At 43.2% G+C, this 23088-nt stretch overlaps 1 protein-coding gene across 1 annotated transcript in view; it reads left to right on the top strand.

Moving 5' to 3' along the window:
* XPO1 (exportin 1) overlaps positions 1-18417 on the top strand; it is a 144195-nt gene extending 125778 nt beyond the window's left edge. Inside the window, exons 18-25 of the mRNA XM_082249577.1 lie at positions 743-926; positions 1030-1136; positions 4568-4762; positions 13040-13208; positions 14247-14381; positions 14854-15013; positions 16048-16144; positions 18012-18417. Of these exons, the coding sequence (XP_082105703.1) occupies positions 743-926; positions 1030-1136; positions 4568-4762; positions 13040-13208; positions 14247-14381; positions 14854-15013; positions 16048-16144; positions 18012-18158 (1194 nt within the window). The 3' untranslated portion in view covers positions 18159-18417. The remainder of the gene's footprint in view (positions 1-742; positions 927-1029; positions 1137-4567; positions 4763-13039; positions 13209-14246; positions 14382-14853; positions 15014-16047; positions 16145-18011) is intronic.
* The last annotated feature ends 4671 nt before the right edge of the window (positions 18418-23088 follow it).

The raw sequence follows: 23088 nt of genomic DNA, 5'->3' as shown, positions 1-23088 counted from the left end.
AAAAAATAAATTGCGTGATCAAATATCACCAAAAGAATGCTCTATTTGTGGTGGAAAAAAGGACATCAATTTTATTTGGGTACAGCGTCGCACTACCGCGCAGTTGTCAAAGTAACGCAGTGCCGTATCTCAAAAAATGTTCTGGTCATTAAGGGGGTAAAACCTTCTGGTCCAGAATTGGTTAAAGCATTACCCCCAACATTGATATGTGCCTGCTGTACCATATATTTGTATAAAAAAAGTCTCTGGTTCTTTGTATTGCTTCCTTTATGTGAAATGCCTGGTGTTCCTGCCAGTCCCTCTGCGTTCCTTTTAAAAACTGACCACATTAAGCAGGAGAGCACAGCATGGTCAGTTCTCTAGCGACACTGGGAACTCAATGTGCTCTGCTCCAAAGGTTAGACCTGTCCTGACACGCCCCTGCTGCACAGCCATTTATTAGAAAGCTCAGTGTACTGTTGCTTCTCCCCCAGCTGTTATGCAACTGACAACAGAGAATGTGATCACTTAAAGAAAAAAAAAAAAAGATATTTATAATGTTTTTTATATCCATAGTAAAATGTTTTGCCTTTAATTTTTATTTTAAACTGAATGGGTTGTTTTACAAGGTGATATTTTACAATCACTTCGAGGCTGCTGTTTACATTGGCATTGTGTGATATTTGGAGAATGTGTTGTTGCTTGTGTAGCCTAAAAGGTGAAAGTAGTACCTCGTTTTGCAAACATCCGGTCTTTTTTTCAGAATGTTGACATATTGAAAGACCCAGAAACAGTCAAACAACTTGGAAGCATATTAAAAACAAATGTAAGAGCATGTAAAGCTGTTGGACACCCATTTGTTATTCAGCTTGGAAGAATTTATTTGGATATGTTAAATGTGTACAAGTGCCTAAGTGAAAATATTTCTGCAGCTATTCAGGCAAATGGTAAGCTGGCTGTGGTTTTTTTTTTTTTTTTTTTCCCCCCCCCTATTCTAAAAAGTGTATTATTTTGTCATATATTAAATGTGTACCTGTTTAATTCTTTCAGGGGAGATGGTTACAAAGCAGCCTCTGATACGCAGTATGAGAACAGTTAAGAAGGAAACCTTAAAGCTAATATCCGGTTGGGTTAGCAGATCGAATGACCCACAGATGGTAAGTCATTTTTATTTGTTTTGTTCCTGCATGTTTACTGTCTACATTAAAGTAGTTGTAAACCCTTACATATACCCGGGGAAGTGACAAGCCTCAGCTGATACACAGATAAATCCAAGTCCTACGTAAGTTGTACCTGTTTATCTGCAGTCTTGTCTACATCTCTTTTCCAAGTCTAGAATTTTATACAACTTGTCTGAGCTTCCAGAAAACAGGAGGTGGGGAGATGAATTTATTTTCTGCAGAGCTCAGTGAGAGCTGATTGGGTTGGAAGGGGAACCCCCCCCCCTTCAGATCACACAGCCGAGGCTGTCAAATCATAGACTGCATACTGGAGCTTCCTTGTGTGTCATTTTTCTCTTGGGGTCAGGAAAACTTGTCAGTAGTGACTAATGCTGATAGCCGAGAAACGGGGCAGCAGACAGAAATTACACTTGCTCTAGATTATTGAGATAAGTACACCCTATAGAGCATGGGTGTCCAACCTTTTGGCTTCTCTGGGCCACATTGAGTGTAGAGAAATTTTCTCGGGCCGCATATAAAATATATGTAAGGTATTTTAGTAATAAAACGCCGCCGCGCCGTATCAGGAATACTGGAATCAGTATACAGAGGTTTACTTCTTCTGAGAGATATTAACTTCCTCGCATCCGCGCTACAGCCTATATACGGCTGCAGCGCGGACTCGAATTTTCGGGAGGCCGTTTTTAAACGACCTCCCAGAAGCAGGCTCCCCGCGTGCTCCCGCGAGCACGCATCTGGGAGAATCTGTGTCGGCCGTGTCCCTTGGACACAGCCGATCACAGATCGTGGTGAATGGCCAATCACAGCGGCCATTCACCACGTGATCGGACCATCCAATGAGAGATGATCTCATATGTAAACATATGAGATCATCTCTCATAGCCGGCGCTCCTTCCTCACACGGAGCCTGCAGTGTGAGGAAGGAGGGGGAGCAGTCAGCCGCTGGGGACACAGAGACATGTAATCAGGGCACTGATCACCAGTGCCCTGATTACTAAAAGGTAAAAAAACATACACATTGCCCCCATCAGTGCCCACAGTGTCCCCCCATCAGTGCCTATAGTGCTGCCAGTCAGTGTCCATCAGTGCCTGCTCATCTAGGCACTGATGAGCACTGACTGGCAGCACTATGGGCACTGAGTGTGGGCACTGATGGTGCTGCCCATCAGTGCTCATCAGTGCCACCCGTCAGTGCCATCCGCCAGTGCCCATCAGTGCCACCCGTCAATGCCGCCTCTCAGTGCCACCTCTCAGTGCCCAACAATGCCACTTCTCAGTGCCCAGCAGTGCCGCCTATCAGTGCTCATCAGTGCGGCATATTAATACCACCTCATCAGTGCCACCTGATCAGTGCCCATCAGTGCAGCCTATCGGTGCCCATCAGTGCCGCCTCATCAGCGCACATCAGTGAAGGAGAAAAATTTATTTTCAAAATTTACTCGCAGAAAATAAGAAACTTTTTTTTTTTTTTTTTTTTTTTTCTCAAAATTTTCTGTCTTTATTCTTTTTTTTTTTTTTTTTGTAAAAAATAAAAAACCCAGAGATGATTAAATACCACCAAAAGAAAGCTCTATTTGTGTGAAAAAAAATGATAAAAATTTCATATGGGTACAGTGTAGCATGACCGCGCAATTGTCAGTCAAAGTGTGACAGCGCTGAAAGCTGAAAATTGGCCTGGATGGGAAGGGTGTTTAAGTGCACAGTAGGCAAGTGGTTAAAGGAACACTCTAGCCGTCATGACCACTTCAGTGATTTGAAGTGGTCATGGTGGTAGGAGTCAGAAACACTGCACATGCTGGGATATTTACAGTTATGTACTGGAGGATAGTTGCACCCCTAGCACATGTGACTTAGGCAGACATAAAATGTCATGTCCTTACTCATACATGTATGAACAAGGACATGACATATTAGGACAAAACACAACTAGTTATTAAAAAACATATTGCAACAATTTACACATGCTAATTCACATACCTTTTCTACTAATTTTGCAGGCTACTGGCGGGTACTGCTGGCGGGTAATGCTGGTCATGTAGGTCCTGCTGGAGGAAGCAGTGGCTGCAGTAGAGAGCAGAGCCGCTGCTTCCTGTACTGCTCCTGTCACAGGCGGAGTACATTTCAAATCACTCCGCCTGTGACAGTCGGACCTATACAGGATGCAGCGGCTCTGTCACTGACTGCAGACATCCTAAGTCTCCCGCGGCAGCTGGGAGATCGCACAACACTTGCAGCTTAGTGCGTGCCCATCCAAGGTAGCCTAAACAGTGCCTATCCAATGCAGCCTCGCCAGTGCGTGCCAATCCAATGCATCCTCACCCATCCAATGCAGCCTGATTAGTGCATATCCAATGCAGCCTCACCAGTGAGTGCCCATCCAATGCAGTCTTCAATGAAGAGAAAGGAGAGCCGCTGGATTTCACAGAGCAGGGATCAGTCCTGCCTCCTGGACCGGCTCCTATGATGGACGTCACCAATGTGCTGTCTTACATAGGAGCCAGTCCAGGAGGCGGGGCTTCGTATGACCACGGCTGCCGGGTAAGCAGGAGATCCCCGCTCTGTTTGTAATCCGGCGGCGCTTGCCCCTCTCCTCCGAGGCAGCCTCTGCCTACAGTTAGTTGGAAGTCGCTGTGGCCGTGCCCCTGACATGACTTCCTTCCTCCCCAGCAAAAAATAAATTGTCAGGGGGCAGTGGGCCGCATTGCCTGCGGTTCTGGGCCGCAGGTTGGACATGCCTGCTATAGAGGGATATGTGTTGACGATATTTCATGTCTGAGGTTTACAAACACTTTAATTCGTAATAGGCTTTTAGTAACATGTTCCACCCATATTTGGGGTGTAACCTGTTAATGAGCAGCCCCTGCGTTTCCCTGAGTACCAGGTGTGACAGCAAATCTGGAAACTACTCCCTGCAACCACTGTCACAATTGAAAAAATTGACGTTACCAGGGTGGGTGATTAGCGCTCTTGGTAGTTCATTGATCCTTCCTGTCATTCAGTAACTGCCTGCCCATAAGAGATATAGGCGGTCGGCTACACTGGCAGGCAGCAGGAGCCTGCATATTTTTATACCTGCAAAAATATGTAAATTTAATTTAGTAGGTTATTTTTATTTTTTTTTTAAAAAAAAAACAATTTTTATTGCACATCAACGCAGTTAACATACCTGCTTCTTTAATGTAACAGAACACTTAGATGTAATAACCCGTACCTGGAGGGAGTGTTATCTGGGTATGTTTTTTGTCTGTGGACACTTATTGGAACATAGGAAATAGCAAATGTAACATGCTTGGGAAAGTGTGAATGGGCTTTACATGTCAGTATCATGGTTAAACATTTTGCTTTTCATCAAAGATTATTTAAGTTGTCTGTTCTCTAAATTGATAATTTGCTTGTTCTGTTTTCAGGTTGCAGAGAACTTTGTCCCTCCTTTGCTGGATGCAGTTCTGATTGATTATCAAAGAAATGTGCCAGCTGCCAGGGAGCCTGAAGTACTCAGCACAATGGCTACTATTGTAAACAAGTTAGGTGGCCATATTACAGCAGAAATACCTCAAATATTTGATGCTGTGTTTGAATGCACGTTAAACATGATAAATAAGGTATGTTCAGTTTCTTTAGGTAAACTACTGTAATGTACATAATAATGCTTCATGTAGACACTTCAGAATAAAAATATTTTGTGCATTTTCCACTCAGCTTAGTCAATCTGTTCTGTAACTTTCCAGTGCATTGCTGCAGATGAACCGCTTTTTTTCCTTTTGTTCATTAACTGACACAGCTCCATATCTTCTTGATCAAAGGGTTTATGCTGCTCTACATAGGAGTAAGGCACTAGGAAGAAAAAAATTTGACCATGGCTATAGGGCAGTCACAGGGGGTATACTCACACTTTCTGCTATAGGACTTCAGTTTTTTTTTTTTTTTCTGCTTATTTTGGAGTAAGGACCTAGTTCCTTGCTGGGATCTCTGGACCTAGCATTTTTTCCTTTTTTAAACTAAATTTGTTTCTTTTTTATTTGCTGTTCCTCTGAAAACTACAATCAATTGACGGACTGAATATCCTAGATCCTTACGGTCTTCCCAGTCTGCCTAGCAAATGCAAATGGACCTTAGCTCCACGCTGGGTGGGCCGCGACATCTCCCCAGTGGACAGGGGCTTGCTGGCGAATTAAACGTCTCACGAGGACGCATTGCCCTGGTCACGATCCTAGTCATGACCTGAGTCGCAGCGTACCTCTGGCCCGCAGCGCCAACATGGTGGGTGGTCTGTCTGGAGTGGTGCCCGCCTGGTCCCATGGTGCGGTCAGTAGTGTCCCCCGCCCCTCTGGTAGCCCCTTGGGGTGGACGTGGGCCTCCTCCCTGGGTTGGTTGGACCCCCGTGTGCTATTACTTGCCACTTTATGCTCCCCCCTCAATATCTGGGGTCCCTCTGCTGACCACCCCCCATTCACCCATACCTAGCTCCCCCCCCCTCCCCCACACCTTGCTTTCCGACTGTACCTGGTGGTCCTTGGAGGATGCTGGGAGCCGCGTGCAGCTGCCATTTTGTTGTGGATGGCTGCTGTATTTATCGGCAGCCATGTTTGTGAAGTCAAGCCATTTTCTTGTAGTTTCACATTGCTATCAATCGGCAACCATGTTTTTGGAGTCTGAGGAGGTGATTCGGCCGTAGGCCTCTACTGGCAGTTCTATGAACTTGCACTTCCTCTTCCTCTCTATCACCCCACTGCGTGCAACCTGACACAGCCTCACCTGAGAAGGAGGTGGCGAGTCCCTACGGGGGTTTTTGCTCCGTCCTGCTGCTACAGCGATTTTGGTGCACTGGGACTTGTAGTACCGCTGGTGCAGTGGTGGGTTGGTATTTTACACATTTTGCTGGCGGTTCCAGGTTAACCCATGGAGTCCCTGGAGCACGTGTCACCACCTGACCCCCTCTCTGAGGCTGCGGGGTCCCAGACCCTTTCATCTGTTATGACGGCGGTCCTGCAGTCACTGGTGTCTGGACTAGGTTTGTGCCTCCAAAATAGGACGGGTAAAAAGCATTGGCCGCCTTCATCTGCTTCCTCAGAGTCTGAGGTGGATTTGGCCGCCGTGGACACGAGTCACCCTACTGATGCGTCCACGCACCCTGAGTGCGCTGATAGTGAGGATAATTCCTCTTCCACTACAGTTGCGCACGAAAAGGCGCTGGTGGATGCATTGATTTTATCAGTGTGGAAAACTTTAAAATTGGAGTACGCAGCTACTACTGCATTGGCTGCGACGGTGCAGTTTGGTACCCGCAGAACCTCCAAGGCGGTCAAGGTATGCCTTGAAATATATATCCGTGTTAATTTCATGGAGGATTCCAAGTAGGCAGGGCTTTGGGATCTAGAGTCAGGGAGGACCCCATGTCGTCATGCAATCTATCACTTGACTCCAAAACCCCGTATATACAGGCAAGACCACAACAGATGAAAGAATGTACCCAATGTTTGTTTGCACATTGGACATGTCGGGGGGTTGTTGTTGTTTTAATTTAACTAGTTTTGCAGGAGTGAGATATGCACGGTGCAGTATATATACCGGAGTCAGTTTGTCCGACAGTCTGGTGGAAACTTTTTTACATGTGTCTAAGGCCTCGCTCCAGTTTTCATCCTCCAGTTGTCTCAGGTCTCCTTCCCACTTCACTTTAACATTATACGCTAATTTTGTGGATGACTGGGTGTGTAGCATGCCGTAGAATGTGGATATTTGAGACTCCCCACTCCTAATGATATTCATAATAGGATTGCAGGATGGGAGGGGTGCTGAATCTGGAAATTGTGTTTGGATGGCGTGTCGGATTTGTAGAAAGCAGAAAAACATGTGGTTCGGGAGATTAAATTCTACCTTTTTAGCATGTCAAACGTTTTCTAAAAGCTCCCGCCGACAGTATATGTGAGAGATAAGATTCCCTTCTTACACCAAATCTCCGGATGCGGCAGAGTAAGGAATTCAGGAAGAGTTTTATTGTGCCAAATGGGGGAAAAATTTGTGATGTGTAGGTATAGCCATTTTAAGAGGCGAGTTGCCATATTTTCCTATAGTGAAAAAGGATTGAGCTGCAGTTTTTTTATAGGGATATTGCCTTGTACTCCCACCGCTTATAGCCCAGATAGGATCCGCCGTTAATTGGGCCCAAGTAGGGCATAGGAGTCGCACAAAACGTTCTTTGTCGGCCCTAGCTATATGAAACCATTGGGGGACGCTAGATAGTATGAGCTGAGGTCTGGTAGAGCTGTGCCTGCTAAATCTGTGGGATTTTTAAGTATTCGCCAAGCTAACTTGTGTCTTGTCTTACCCCAGACAAAGGGCTTCAGGATTGTGTCTATAATTTTAAAGTATTTCAAGGGTGTATGTATATATATATATATATATATATATATATATATATATATATATATATATATATATATATATATATATATATATATATATATATATTAATGTGTGTGTGTGTGTGTGTATAATATATATATATATATATATATATATATATATATATATGTTTGCCACAGGATATACAGAATTTTGGGAAGAAAAATAATTTTAATAAGATTAATGCGACCCAATACTCCCAGGGGAAGACGGGTCCAAATTTTGTGTTTTTGGATTTAGTCATGGACAATGGAGGTTCAACGTTTTAAAGCAATGTAATCAGCTGGGGACCTAGTCACCTTCACTCCTAAATATTTTATGGTGCTAACCCGTTGCAGGGGTAATTGGGTTTGTAGCTCAGTTTACGGAGCGTAATCTAACGGGAGGATTTGTGACTTTTCCCAGTTGATTTTGAGCCCAGAAAATGAACCGAAATGTTCAATCATCCGTAGTGCCTCCGATAGAGAGGGACCTGAATCTGCTAAGTATAGTAGGGTGTCGTCCGCATAAGTACTTATTTTTTCCTCTAGGGCGCCATCTCTTAGACCTTGTATCGTCGGATTGTCTCTAATGGATATAGTTAGGTTTCCGTAGCCAGAGCGTATAGTAGTGGGGAGAGGGGACAGCCCTCTCTAGTACCTCCTTGAGAGTTCAAACACATCCGACTGCTATCCATTAGCGACCGGTGTTCGGTACAGCAGCCAGATCCACCTGAGGAACATAGGGACAAAACCATGCTGCGTCAAACATTCCCAGAAATACTTCCACTCCACCGAATCGAACGCTTTAGCGGTTGTCTAGTGACACTATCACCCTCTCTCCAGTATTCTCATGCTGGGCCTGTATATTTATAAAGAGTTTTCTAAGATTAAAGGACGTGTTCCTGCCAGGCATGAAGCCTGCTTGATCTTCGTGCACTAAAGATAAGATGACCTGATTCAGGCGTAGAGCCAACACTTTCGCAAGTATTTTAATATCCGCCTGAAGTAAGGAGATGGGTCTGTACGATTCAGGCAGACCCAGGTCCTTATCCGGCTTGGGAATAAGCACTATGATGGCTTCTCATGGATGGGGGCAGTGTGAGGGTCTCAAATAAGTGGTTGTATAAGATAAGTAGTTAGGGTACTAGGGTTTCACTAAATCGCGAGTAGAACTCTATGGGTAATCCGTCTGACCCAGGGGCTTTAGATCTAGCAAAACTAGCCATTACCAGTGTTCCGTCATGAGCGGTTTTTCAAGATTTTCTATTTGAGTGGGAGTTAGTTGGGGGATGTCTATGTCTGATAAAAAGTGAGTGATGGATAATGTGTTCTCTGTTGTGGTGGTAGTGTATAGGGACCTAAAGAACTCGCGAAACATGTTTACTACTTCAGGTTTGGTGACAAGTTCACCTTGCGGATTACGCAGGGAAATCACTACCGGCGGTCTGTCATTGTTATGGGTCATATAGGCCAATAATTTAACTGCCCTTTCTCCGTGCTCAAAAATCTTTTGTTTGGTAAAGAAAAGCTTTCTCTTGGACATCTCAAATTGTAGCTGGTTAGCTATTCTAGTTAGTAGTTTAAGTTGGGAGCCCTTAATAGGAAATGGGTCCATTTCGTATTCCCGTTCTGCAAGGGAGAGGTCTTCCAACACTTTATCAGACTGTGGAGCCACGTTTTTCTTTTTACCTATTGATACATGATATCAGTGTGGTTCTTGCATGGAGTTTGAACGAATCCCATACATTCCTGAACAAAGCAGACTTGAGTGTTTTCCTGGAAGTATCTGCTCCATTCCTCATCTAGTTGCCCGTCATCGGGTAATATCGTTAACCAGAATGGGTTTTGTCTCAAGGCCCTTTGTGGTTGATCAGTCGGGACAGTTATTATTATCCAATATGGGCTATGATCAGACCATAGTCTCAGGCAGAAGGCTGCAGCCGACAGGCGGGGGACTAGTGTCTATGACAGGAGAATAAAGTGAATGCTTTCAGGTTTGATTTAAACCAGTTTACTGTTCCCAGGAAGGAAGGCTAGGTCCACCCCGTTCTGAATCTGCACGCTGCACTGTCTGTCCATCCATCCCGGTCACTCAGCGAGACTGCCCCCCTTCTCCATCAAGTGGCACTCGGCAACCGCCCAATTCCCCTCTTTCACCTGAGAGAACACCCTCCTGCCTGCTACTCTACACTGCTCCAGTGCAGACTCCATCGCGGAGGACTGATCGTGGCTTCCCCCTCTTAAAGGTACCCCACCTCCTGCAATTTGCATCAGTGGAACTTTGTTTTGTACAGATCTGGCTTATTTTGTTTTTATACTTTGGATTTTAATAAACTTGGATTTTCTATGAGCTAGTCTCCTAGTGCTCACTGGATAGGGCACTGCTAGTGGATACCATCTCAAGGTAGCCTGCTCCTGTCAGCGCTTTTCCTCTAAAACTGTGCGTTTTCATCAATTGTGCCTCGGGTGGGCGACTCCCAATGTGGACTTGTTGGCCTCTTTTCTCTCCATAGGAAAGTGCAGAGGTCCGTAGCAGGATCTCGGGATCTTCTGGCCGATGCTCTTGTAGCTCCTTGGGAGCCAATATCGTCTAAAGTATGCATTTCCTCCGCTGACTCCTTTGCCAAAACTTCTGCGAAGGATCGAGGCAGAAGTGAATTCCGTTCATCCTAGTGGCACCGGAATGGCCTCACAGGTCCTGGTACACAAACCTAGTACGGTTAGGCACCGATGTCCCTTGGAGACTCTCTCATAGAAAATCTGTCAACTCAAGGACTGATCTTCCATCCTGCTTTACAGTCCCTGGCGTTGACAACCTGGCAATTTCAACACCTGTTGGTCCAAATCTTAGTTCACGGGGTCCGCCACATGGCTCCCCCTGTGAGGTATCCGTTGCCTCCATGGGACCTCAATTTGGTGCCATAAATTCTTAAAAAACCACCCTTTGTAAATATTTGTGAGATTCCTCTGCTCACTTTGACACAGAAAGTAGCTTTCTTAGTGGCTATTACTTCTGCACGCAGGGTGTCGAAGCTGGCTGCATTGTCTTATCGTTTACCTTACCTGGTGATTCACAAAGACAAGGTGGTGCTTCGTACCAGTCAGTCGTTCCCTTTCTAAAGTAGTCTCTGGTTTTCATTTAAATGAAGACTTGTTGCCTTCTCTGTGTCCTAAGCATCTTAAAGAGATTGCCTTACATTCTTTGGATGTGGTTAGGGCAATTGGGGTGTACCTGGCGGCGACTGAGTCGTTTCCGGAAATCGGATTCTTGATTTGTCCTTACAGATGGACCCGTAAGGGGATGGCCGAGTCTACTGCGACCATTTCCAGATGGATCAGACAGACGGTGGTGCAGGCCTATACTATTAAGGGTCAGGATCCTCCTTTCCCTGTGAAGACGCATTCTACGGGGGCGCTTAGTGCCTCCTGGGCCTTGAGTCATCAGGCATCAGTAATGCAGGTATGCAAGGCGGCCACACGGTGGTTTGTGCACACTTTCACAAAATTTTATAAGGTCAATGTGTTGGCATCTGCGGATGCTTCTTTTGGCCGCAAGGTTTTGCAGGCCGCTGTTGGAGAGGTTTAGTCCTCATTGAAGATGTATTTGTTATTTTTGTCATGTGAACTCCAGTTCCTGGTTGTGCTCTTGTTTTGCCTGGTTGGCTATGTTTAGCCTTTGGGTAGTGGTTTTTTCTTGCTGCTGTTCCCATCCCTCATTGACACTGTTTTGGGACGTCCCATCAAGCCAAGAAGATATGGAGCTGTGTCAGTCAATGAACGAATAGGAAAAATGATTTTCTCTGATGTTCATTGACGGACACAGCACCCGTCTCTTTATTGAGTTGGGTTTTCTGTTCTTTTCTGACACTGCTTGTTACAAAACTGATGTCCTACAGCAGGAAGTGGGAGTATACCCCCTGGGATTGCCCTATAGGCATGGTCAAATTTTTTTCCGCCTACTGCCCTACTCCTATGGAGAGCAGCATAAAGCCATGAACATCAGAGAAAAGGATTTTACGGTAAGACTAAAATCCAGTTTTTCCCCAATTCTCATTGCACCCTTCCACAAAAAAAGCTATTTTTAAATCCTTATGCACACTGTTTTCAAGTACATTTGGCTTTAGTCTGAACTGATCACTGGGTATCTCTGCAATGTGCAAATATGATTTCACGGTGGACCTTTTAAGTTGCACATATAACTGTACCCACAGAAAGAAGCTAAAAGGAAAAATTAAAACATTGTCTGTTGATCTTTTCTGTATTCTCCTATCAAGCTAGGCGTAATCTTAACCACTTAAGCCCCGGAAGATTTTACCCCCTTCCTGACCAGGGGGTATTTTGCGATTCGGCACTGCGTGACTTTAACGGACAATTGCGCGGTCGTGCGACGATGTACCTAAACGAATTTGACGTCCTTTTTTTTTTTTTTCCACAAACGGAGCTTTCTTTTGGTGGTATTTGATCACCTGTGCGATTTTTTTTTTTTTTTTTTTTTTTTTTTTTTTTTTTTGGATCATGCCCTATAATCAAAAAAAGAGCGACAATTTTGCAAAAATAACTATTTTTCAAATTTTTTATATGAAATTCCCCCCAAAAAATGTAAAAATTTTTTTTTTAAATTTTTGGCTAATTTGTTTTCTGCTACTTATGTTTGGTAAAAAAAAAGTCACAATAAGCGTATTTTTATTGGTTTGCGCAAAAGTTATTGCGTTTACTAAGGGAAATTTTTTTGTCATTTTAACGAGTAATGGAGGCGATCTGCGATTTTTGCGGGACTGCGACATTGCGGCGGACAGATCGGACCCTTGACTGACATTTTTGACACTTTTGGGGGTACCAGTGACATTACTACAGTAATCAGTGCTATACATATGCACTGTTACTGTAAAAATGGCACTGGCAGGGAAGGGGTTAACTTTATTAGAGATGCAGTGGCTGTGTGTCCCTAGGGGCGTGCTTCTAACTGTGCAGGGATGTGGCTGTGTGTGTAACAGCACAGATCAACGGTCCTACATAGCAGGACCGTTAGATCAGTGCTTTTACACAGGGGAGAATGACAGGCGGCTTTGTTTACATTAGCTGCCTGCCTTTCTCCCTTCACAGTGGACCATCACGAGTGACCGGCGAACATCGGGTCCGCCGGTCACACGCACGGAGGTGTCCGTGAATGAGCCAAGGCGGTAGCACGCCTCCGGCGGCGCGTGCCCGCCCGCTATTGGCTCCCAGGCTAGTGACGTACCGATACGTCCCTTTGCCTGGCCAGGGCTGACCGCCGCAGTATATGTACTTGCGGCGGTCGGCAACCGGTTAAATATCTGTTTGTTACCCCATGTAAAAAAATTTGGTTAACTAATAGGTGTTTGCTGCCTGTCAAACTGGAAGCATGGATTGACACCTCAGCACTAAGCATCATAATAAGGAATAATGATCTACAACTTACAGTTGAGGAGAAGGTAAAATAAAGCTAATCTACAGCACATATTTTATTTTCTACAGGACTTTGAAGAATACCCAGACCACAGGACAAACTTCTTTTTGCTTTTACAAGCTGTAAATTCCCACTGCTTCCCTGCTTTCCTGGCTATACCTCCTGCACAGTTTAAGTTGGTTTTGGACTCTATAATTTGGGCTTTCAAACACACAATGCGAAACGTTGCGGATACAGGTAGGAAAATATACCATTTGTCATACTATGCCTACATGTTTATAATGCATCACAAAGGGCAATACTGTATGTATACATGTTGGGTTAGCCTAGTCACTTTGATTTTTTTCCTAAGTGGAATAGAACTTAAGTGAAGATTTGCTTTGTTAGAAATATTGTGTATGCAGGACTCTGAAAATGTAACCTGCATATGAAAGTTTCCAGGCATGCCCTTGCCTATAGCCTCATAATTATATATCTGTAACATGAAAAAGGCGCTGCTGCCTCTGACTGCTAGTCTCAGGAGATTTGTTGATTTGTTATTACTGTTCTGCTCACTGTTGTTCCTGCTGGAGGATCTGACATTTCCCTGTCTTTACTAAGATGGCTGGTACCACACAGGACACAGTGTAGAGCAAGACATAGTAAGTATATCATGGAGAAAGATCAGCTGCAGGAGACCACAGGCAATACTGATGACTTGTTCTTTGCTCTCTGTGTGCCTTTTGGCAGTTCTTGTTAGTCCTCAGTAAAATTTTAATCTATGGGTATCTATGCTTTCCATTTGGAATTTGTCCTTTGTTCTGCCTTATTTGATGGGTCTAATGATGTTGCACTTTTTTGTTGTAGTTTAAAGGAAATTTATAGTTGCCGCATGCTTTAATTTTATAATGTCAGAATTGTAATCGTTCTTTTTGTCAATCCAATATAAGCTTACTTGGAAAATCTTCTTTTGTGTGTTGACTGCCACCTGCCTGGTGGCTAGCTCTTTCCAACACCTTCTCTCAGCACCTCTATAGTTCAGAAGGCAGGCTCTGTGAATTCTGTAACAAAGGAGTGCCTATCAGCAGGGTATAATGAATGTGTCACAGAATTGTAGTAAGTAAATGTTTGGGGATATTTACAAAGAAAGTTTACAAACTTCAAGATTGTTCAGAGTAAAAGGAGTAGGCTAGAAGTAATTGAAATACAATGTGGAAAATATTATATTACATTTTGATATGCTTTAAATGTTGTGGCCAACTCCTTTCTTTTACAATGAATGTGTGTCTATTTCAGGATTACAGATCCTTTATACTTTATTACAAAACGTTGCTCAAGAAGAAGCTGCAGCACAGAGTTTCTATCAAACCTACTTCTGTGATGTTCTTCAGCACATCTTTTCTGTAGTGACGGATACTTCACACACTGCTGGTATGTGACGAATTGTACACTTAATTACTGTTCAAGTGTTCGTGCACCCTGTTAGTTTAGAAACACCATTGTAATAAAATTACTAAACATAATATTAGGCTTGTCAAGGTTAAAGGTGCTACCACTAGTGAACACATCTCCATTGCATGTTAGTTTCAGTTGCCCAGGTTTGAGACATGTTCTTTTAGAAACAGTGTATTTTGGGAAAATGTATAAGCAGAAGGTTACACAAGTCAAAAATCATAGGATGCAAGTGTATAAGCAACTGAAATTCTATAAATACTTTGCCTTTCCCTGTAGTTGAGTTCAGCCTTGCCTGTCTCTCTCTTGGCCACTCATCACATTGTTATATGCATATTGGCCTGTTGAACCTGATATTATCCTACTGTTTAGGTATGCTTTGCCAGTAAAAAAAAATGAATGCATGTGCAAATGGAGTACTTATTCTATATCATATTTTATTCCCCTGCAGGGTTAACAATGCATGCGTCAATTCTGGCATACATGTTCAACTTGGTAGAAGAAGGAAAAATAAGCGCAGCGCTGAATCCTGCATCTCCACCCAATAATCAGCTATTTATTCAAGACTATGTAGCTAATCTATTAAAGTCAGCATTTCCTCATCTGCAGGAGTGAGTAAATGAGCCAATGTGATTGTCTGCAAATATTTTACTTCAGATTCCAATATAGTGTTTATAATGTGCCGAGTTTTCATGTTGAATACCAGTTATGCTCAGATTTATGGGTTGTTCCACTTGTTAGATTAATATAACCCCCATTGTTCAATATGGCTTGCAAGCGGTTACTAAATCCCTTAAGTGGGCCTCTCTCTTCAAAAGGTTGAGCACCTCTGCCTTAAAGCCTTGTACTCTGAGGGTAAGAATACAAAGGAAATAAAAATTCAGTGTATTCTCAATGAGATAGGGCTGCACTATCATCCTATCAATTCAACAGTTGATTTTCAAATAAAAATGTATGGACTGCCATTGCTGACCTCAGCATGATGAGGCTCTCATTTTCAGAAGCAGATTCATTGGTTTCAGAACTTTGTCACTGGCCCGAAACAACAAGTATTCATGTCACCACTAACTTTTTTTTTTTTTTTTTTTTTTTTTTTTTTTTTTACTGAAACTATTGTTTACTATTGTTACCAGGGGAAAAAAGACAACTAGCACTTTGAGATTTTTTTAGAAAATCCAGCCTATACATTTCTCTTCATGTTGGTTTCCTTTAATCCAACCCCCAAATGTCATGAATGGTGGCCATGACGGCACACAGTTGGTGCTCCCCTTGTGAGCATGCTGTGTAGAGCTAAATATTTTGGTGGCATTCAGGTTGCGTAATTAAATTGGAGCCCCATGGAAAGATAAATGAGGGAATAAAAACAATACCCCTTAGTGTTGCTGCCAATTACTAGATAAATTTGATACTGGCAACTTACACAACACCATTATTTATCGTGGTTGGGCTTAATATGTAAAATGTAAGGTGAATAGGGAGTCTCACCTTTGCTTATATGTGTAGGGATATCGCCCTACACTAACAAAGAAAGCTTTGAAAATAAATGGGAAGTTTAATTGTAAGTTATTTCCTTTACATATATGTGTGAATGCCTGCATTTATCTGGTATTTTGCTGTTCATAAACATTTCTTTTTCTTTCTTTAGTGCCCAAGTTAAACTTTTTGTGACTGGTCTCTTCAGTTTAAATCAGGATATTCCTGCTTTTAAAGAACACCTTAGGGATTTTCTTGTACAGATTAAGGTAAATATTGCCTGGTTTGATACCCAGCTAAGGTACATTCAGTTTCCATTACAATGTCTAAAATTCTACTCATACCATATGCAAAAAAAAAATTTAACTAAGCATATGAATTAAATGGGAGGCACCCTGGTCTGGTCGGCGGGTTGTGATCTGTGGGGATTATCAGAATCTGGAAGCCCCCTCTAACAATATGGATCCCCCCCCCCCCCCAATATGTCCATATTCTGTCAGTGACGACATAGGGGGCAGGGGCAGTATGGTTTTCTGTGTCCCACAATACTCACAAGAAAAGGCTTTTACAGTTTGCATTTACATTTTTTTAAATAATTATCTGCAGTTGCATGATTGCTAACCCTCCAGTTTATTTCCTTTCCTCTCTGATGGACATATGCAGGGGGCTGATGTCCTAGCACAAAGTGACCTACTATGTGGTCATTGGCTTTCAGAAGCAGCAGAGGGCTGTTGTTAAAGGTTGGGATGATCTCTTCACTTGGCACTGTCAGCCCCCTCCTGGATGACCAGAATGTATTCATTAGGGACAGCAGCACAGGGCTGACAAAGCGAATTTGATGTCAGTTACTTATAGAAAGAGCCGTCAACCCACCACCATAGTTAGGAACTGGAAGTTAAAGGCTAAGTTTATGCTTAACCACTCCCGGACCGCCCGTTGCAGTTTTAAGTTGGTACTTTGACGTTAAATACCAGTGTTATGACAGCAGATAGCTGCCATAACCCCTGGTATTTTCCTACACAGCCGGCAGTTCTTTCACATAAAAGTGGTCCCAGTGGAAGATTCGCCGGGCTGTTGCAGTCCCAGGCAGGGAGTCCAGTGTGGGCAAGATGGCCAACACTCAACTCAGACCTTGTAGGACCGGAGCGTCGTCAAAAGTCTCTTCTGCCCAACGGCCTTAAAGGGCCCTTTTTTCTTCTATTTTTTTTTTTTATTGGTGCCTTTTTAAGGGTAGATGTGAGATCTGAGGTTCTTTTTTTACACCGGATCTCACAATAAAGATGACCTATCCTGCCTATTTCTATTACAAGGGATGTTTACATTTTTTGTAATAGGAAATAAAAGTGATAAAAAATTTTTATTTTTTTTTAAAGGGACAGTGTAAAAATAAAAGGTAAAATAATGGGGGAAAAAATGTAAAGCGCCCCGCCCCTGAACTTGCGCTGAAATCAGAAGCGAACGCATATGCAAGTCGCACCCACATAGGTAAACTGTGTTCAAACCACACATGTGAAGTATCACCGCGATTGTTAGCATGAGAGAAATAATTCTAAAAAAAGACCTCCTCTGTAACTCTAAACTGGTAACCAGTAGACATTTTTTAAAGCATCACCTATGGAGATTTTTAAGTACCAATGCTTGTCGCCATTCTGAGCGTGCGCAGTTTTAAAGCATGACATGTTGGGTATCAATTTACTCGGCGTAACATTATCGTTTACATTATAGAAAAAAATGAGGCTAACCTTACTGTTTTCTTATTTTTTATTTTAAAAAAAGTGTTTTTTTCCGTGCGTGTGACCGGCGGACCCGATGTCCGCCGGTCACTCGTGATAGTCCACTGTGAAGGGAGAAAGGCAGGCAGCTAATGTAAACAAAGCCGCCTGTCATTCTCCCCTGTGTAAAAGGTCTCTGCTAAAAAAATAAAAAAAAATGATAGAATGTTTGGAGGTTCTAAGTAATTTTGTAGCAAAAAATAGTTATCTCCCAGTACATGAAATACGGGGAAATACTCTGACACGTGTTTCTACTCTTCCCCACTCTGTCCAAAACTAAAAATGTAAAGTTTTACGTTTAGATGGACTTTAAGCTGGGTTTTTTCCATTATTGATAATTCTTTGCCTCTGCTTCCAATTGCAGGAGTTTGCTGGTGAAGACACTTCAGACTTGTTTCTGGAAGAAAGGGAAACAGCCCTTCGGCAAGCCCAGGAAGAAAAACACAAGCTTCAGATGTCCGTTCCTGGCATACTTAATCCACACGAGATTCCTGAAGAAATGTGTGATTAGTTTTTAGAAACCAAGTTAATGTTACTTTCCCTCCTCCCACTGAACATCTACTTTGTTCAGGAAAACATCACTTTGATTATCGTTGACCAAAATGATGCCAATTTGTAAATTATAATGACACCTAGTGGCCCTTTTTTCTTATTATGCGTTTTTGTATAAGAAATTTTCTGTGAAATATCCTTCCATTGTTTAAAGCTTTGGTCATCTTTAGGTTTGCATGACATTTAAAATAAGTTTTTCTTTTTTTTTTTCTTTTTTTTTCTTTTTTTTTTTCCTTCCCGTTAAATACTCCCACCATTTTGTTTTTTGTGGGGACATGGAACTTCAAATTTACATCTCTGCAAATGTTTTGCTGCAGATTTCTCCACGTCTAGAAATGTCATATTTTCTTTCTTTTATAAATTTAGCCTTCCTTCTAGTGGATCTTGCAGACTAGAAGGAATTGGAATGACAAATTGATTAATGAAGACAAATCTGTCGGGGCTGCATTCTCTGAACAATGAGCAGGTTTATTTTGGGTTGAGGTGAGCTGAACATAGACTGCAGGTTGGATAAACTTTTGCAGCAAGATCATGTGCATATCATCCCATTGTAAAGCAACTTCAGAAAGTATGGGAACACAGTACAGTTAGTTATTTTTACACTTTTTTTTTTTGTTTTGTTTTTGTTTTGTGTGTGTGCTGTCGCTTTGTCGACAACAGCTTTTTGTTTTCCTCAATGAGGAGCGTTGCTCATTTGTGAGCCTTCATTAACGAGAAGTGAAATGGTTAAAAATATTTATCCTGTTAGAATAGGCTTGCATCTTTTTAACAACTCATAAAATTCTGGCTTTTGAGATGACTTGTACTAATTTACATTGTTTACCATGCTGTAGTGCTTTAAGAACACTACTACTTAAAAAAAGCAAAATAAACTTGGTTTACATTTATTTGTGTCTGTTTTATGTTTACAAAGCAAACAACACAGGTGCTATTTGCTCTAAATATCACTTGGTCTTTACAGATGTTCACAAAATGGTTTCAGGTTGGTTTTCTATGGAGCGAAACAGAAGAATGCTGACCAACTCAATCCATGGGGCCTATAATCTTCCCAGAATTCCGAGAAGTCAAGGCAAATATTCTTTAGGAAAATGCTTAAATTTGATGTATGTACTCTATTGGAAGCTATGACATTGTTTTCAATTCAGCTAGTACAGTCAGTTAAAATCTGCCTTGATTCAGAGTATGGAATATGCCAGCTGAGATTTTGAAATCGAGTGTGCAGTACAAGTGCCAACTCGGTCATCTGCTGGGCAGCAGAGGCTTACAGAGCTTACTGGGCAACATGGGCTTACAGAGTCCTGGGTGGGTATCATGTGAAATGTGGACTTTACCATTGTGATGGCTTGATTAAAAATTGACTTTTAACACTAGCTCAGCTTTATTACATTTTGAACAGCACTAGGAAAGGGTTACAACCTTTCTCAGATTTTTATTGCTGTCATGTTGCAGAAGTTTGCTTTTTTTTTTTTTTCTCTCTCTCTAAACCCAGGCATACATTTTAACCCATTTGCTGCCAGAGCTGTTTGTACATTTTTTTTATTTTTTTTTTTTTTTGCACACGTGTTTACAAACAAGATTTTTGTAAGATCTTACTATAAAATCTGTTTCTCTAAAGTCCATAGACAGACGCAGCCTCCATCTTTATTAGCCACTGGGTTATGCTGTCCCCTGCAGGAGTAGTTCTAGGCAGGAAAATTTTAAATCTCCACGCCCACGAGGCTGTCCCCACATGCATAACCCACACACCTTCTGCTCCAGAAAACCAGTTTAGTTGTAAGCAGTGAAGAGAGAAAAAATCCCCATATCAGAGGGGCGGTTGCTGCGTCTGTCAATGTACTTCAGAGCAAAAGATTTTACGGTAAGATCGTAGAAAAAAATTGTGTTTTCTCTTGCGTCCTCTGACAGTCGCCGCCCGTTCAGTTAGCCTTCACTAGTGGGTTATGGCCTCCTCTGCAGGAGCAGGCTAGGCAGTAAAAGGTTAACAAACAAAAGCCTTTACACATAACACACCTCTAGGGGGCTGTTCCTCAGCTATTACCCATCAGCCACTAGTAGCTGCTCTCCAGGTTTATGTTGCCTAGCGTCAGGAGTAGGCTAGCTCTTCCATGCTAGAACCTAGCGTCTCAGTTTCTTTTTTTTTTAAACGTTTTTTTTTTTGAAATTAGCTTTTTATTTTCTCTCACTATCGATAGTCAGGGAATTTTCCTGGAGGACTGCAAGCGACAGCAGAGCTGGGCCTTGCACTGTAAATTATAGATCCTTATGTAGTCCCAGCCTGCCACCGAGCGTCGCAGGTCACTGGTGAGACCTGGCCTCGCAACGACAGTCATTAGCCATTGGGATGTCCAAAAGCAGTGTAGGTATGAGGGGTGGGAAGAACGCAACCAGATAGTAACGTAAACTCCAAGACTAAACTTAGCCAAATGGGTAACATGAAGCGCAACCAAAACGGGAGCTCACCCAGGTGAAAAAAAAACCCTAAGAGAAACAAAACATTCTCTTACGAAACAGCAGCAACCAAAACCTTGCGGCCAAAAGAGGCATCCAAAGATGCCAACAAATCCATCTCAGAATTTTGTAAAAGTGTAAGGCAGCGACTTGGTCATCTTTGCAAACTTGTACAACAAAGGCCTGATGGATAAAAGCCTAAGAGGCACTTAGCGCTCTTGTAGAATGAATAGAATAGAAAGGAGGAACCCGACCCTTGAGTAAATAAGCCAGAACAACCGTCTGCCTGATCCATCTTGATATGGTAGCAGCAGACTCAGCCAAACCTTTTCGAGGTCCGTCCGTAAGGACAAAGTCGGTTTTCCTAAAAGACTCAGTAACTGTCAGATAAACCTTTATCGCCCGAACCACATCCAAAGAGTGCAAGGCAAATTCCTTGGGATGCTTAGGACATAAGGGAGGCAACACAATGCCTTCATTGAGATGAAAATCTGACACCACCTTTAGGGAGGAAGGATGGATTAGGTCTGAGAACCACTTTATCTCTGTGGACCACCAAATAAGGTGAACGACCGGACCGCGCTGCCAACTCGGATACTCCGCGTGCATAAATAGCAGCCACCAGGAAGGCAACCTTCTGCGACAAAGCAGAGAAATCGCCCTAATATTCTCAAAAGGAGGCTTTTGAAGAACAGACAAAACCAGATTGAGATCCCACGGAGGCAACGGGGGATCTCATCGGAGGAGCCAGATGACGCACTCCCTGCATAAAAGTGCAAATTAAGCTATTAGTAGCCAACGGATGTTGGAAACAAATGGCCAAGGCGGACACTTGGCCCTTTATAGTGCCCAAAGCCAATCACTGGTCAACTCCTTTTTGTAAAAAGGCCAAAACCCTAGCTATAGAAAACAAGCGAGGGTGCAGCTGCAGCGATTCACACCATGAAATGTACGATGATAGATCTTCCTTGGCGTCGATTTTCCTAGCCTTTGAAAAGAGTAGGAATTGCCAAGTCAGAAAGGCCGCTATTCCTCAATACCTTGCTTTCAACAGCCAAGCTGTTAAAGCCAGCAGCCGTAAAGCAGGATGGAAGATCAGTCCTTGAGACAGCAGATCCTCTCCATGGAGGATCTACGACCATTTTTACCAGGTCCTGCACAGCCTCCCAGAGATCTTTCAAACACTCAGGAGACAGGTGAAGATTTGATTGAAAAAAAAACTGTCCCCTGGCCAGGACCAAAATTCGATCTTGTACCCGGAAAAAAATCAGTTTGCGAACCCATTTTTTCTTGAATGAAGGAAGTCCAGGGTTCCTGAAAGAAGCGCAGACGCCCCCCCCACAACGGCTGAGGGCGCCCTTCATGCTGAAGAGGACTTGTCCGTGGAAACTGGCTGACTGGTCTTGGGCTTGCCCCAGTGCTTCTTGGTCCCTCCAGAAGCTCTGAACGGCTTACCTTTTTCTTGCACCTTGGAGGAACGAAAAACTGCCTATGAGCGGTAAAGGAAGGTCCCCTTTTAGCACGGGGTGTTTTACCTTTACTCTTCCTGCCAGTCAAGACCCTTGATCAACTCGTCCAGTGAGTCGCCAAACAAACGCTCTCCCAGAAAAGAGTCCCATCAGCTCAGAGGTAATTGTCAGGGTCCAAGTTCCCTTTCAGAACCTTAATCCATTCCGTAACCGTCTGGGACACCACAACAATATCATGAAAAGCCTCTGGACAAGGGAAAACCTTGCCCGACTTTTGGGTCTTGCGGTAGCCAAAGGACACCTGCGTCCCTGCCGGCGTTGGCTCATCTGCCAATTTTAAAGTTTCCCTTACTGAAGCAATTAGGGCTTCTACCAGAACGTGTTCCCATGCTGCAGCTGAAGACAGGTCCATTTTACCATCTGATTGCGAGGACAGCGACCCCTCAGGTAGGGGGGCATCCATGGCGACCATATCCGTCTCTGAATCAAAGGACCCCACCAAAGATGTAGAAGGCAGCGGCCATTTTTGGCTAGTAACTTTTTTAATTTCAAAATCAATTTTTGTCGCCAGACTTTCCAGAGCTGCTGAAATCACGGCCAGTTACTACAGTCCGGGTGTCGCACTGAGCGGGTCTAAGGGAGAATTTACAGCCTGGGACTAATTAATGTAACAGAAAAACTGGGTACTGTCACTTTAAGAAGCGCCGATCGCAGCGGCCTGCGGAGTCACCCTTAAATATACACTGACAGCAGAGTGTGCAGGGATATGCCCACAAAGACCCCAGTACTGTACCACCTCCAAAGAAAAAAAACCTCCTGAATCGGACTGCAGCAGGAAGAAGAATCACAGGAAGTGACCTCGGCCTGGATGTGAAAGGTCACGCTGCCTGTGTAGCTCAATAGGACTACACAAAAATGGATGCATTTAAATAGGAAGCACAGTAAAAATGGCTGCCCCATACAAGTCAATAG

The sequence above is a fragment of the Pelophylax lessonae genome, assembly GCF_965119305.1.
Source record: "Pelophylax lessonae genome assembly, chromosome: 3".
NCBI classification, from domain to species: Eukaryota; Metazoa; Chordata; class Amphibia; order Anura; family Ranidae; genus Pelophylax; species Pelophylax lessonae.
This window is presented reverse-complemented; position numbering and strand designations above follow the sequence as displayed.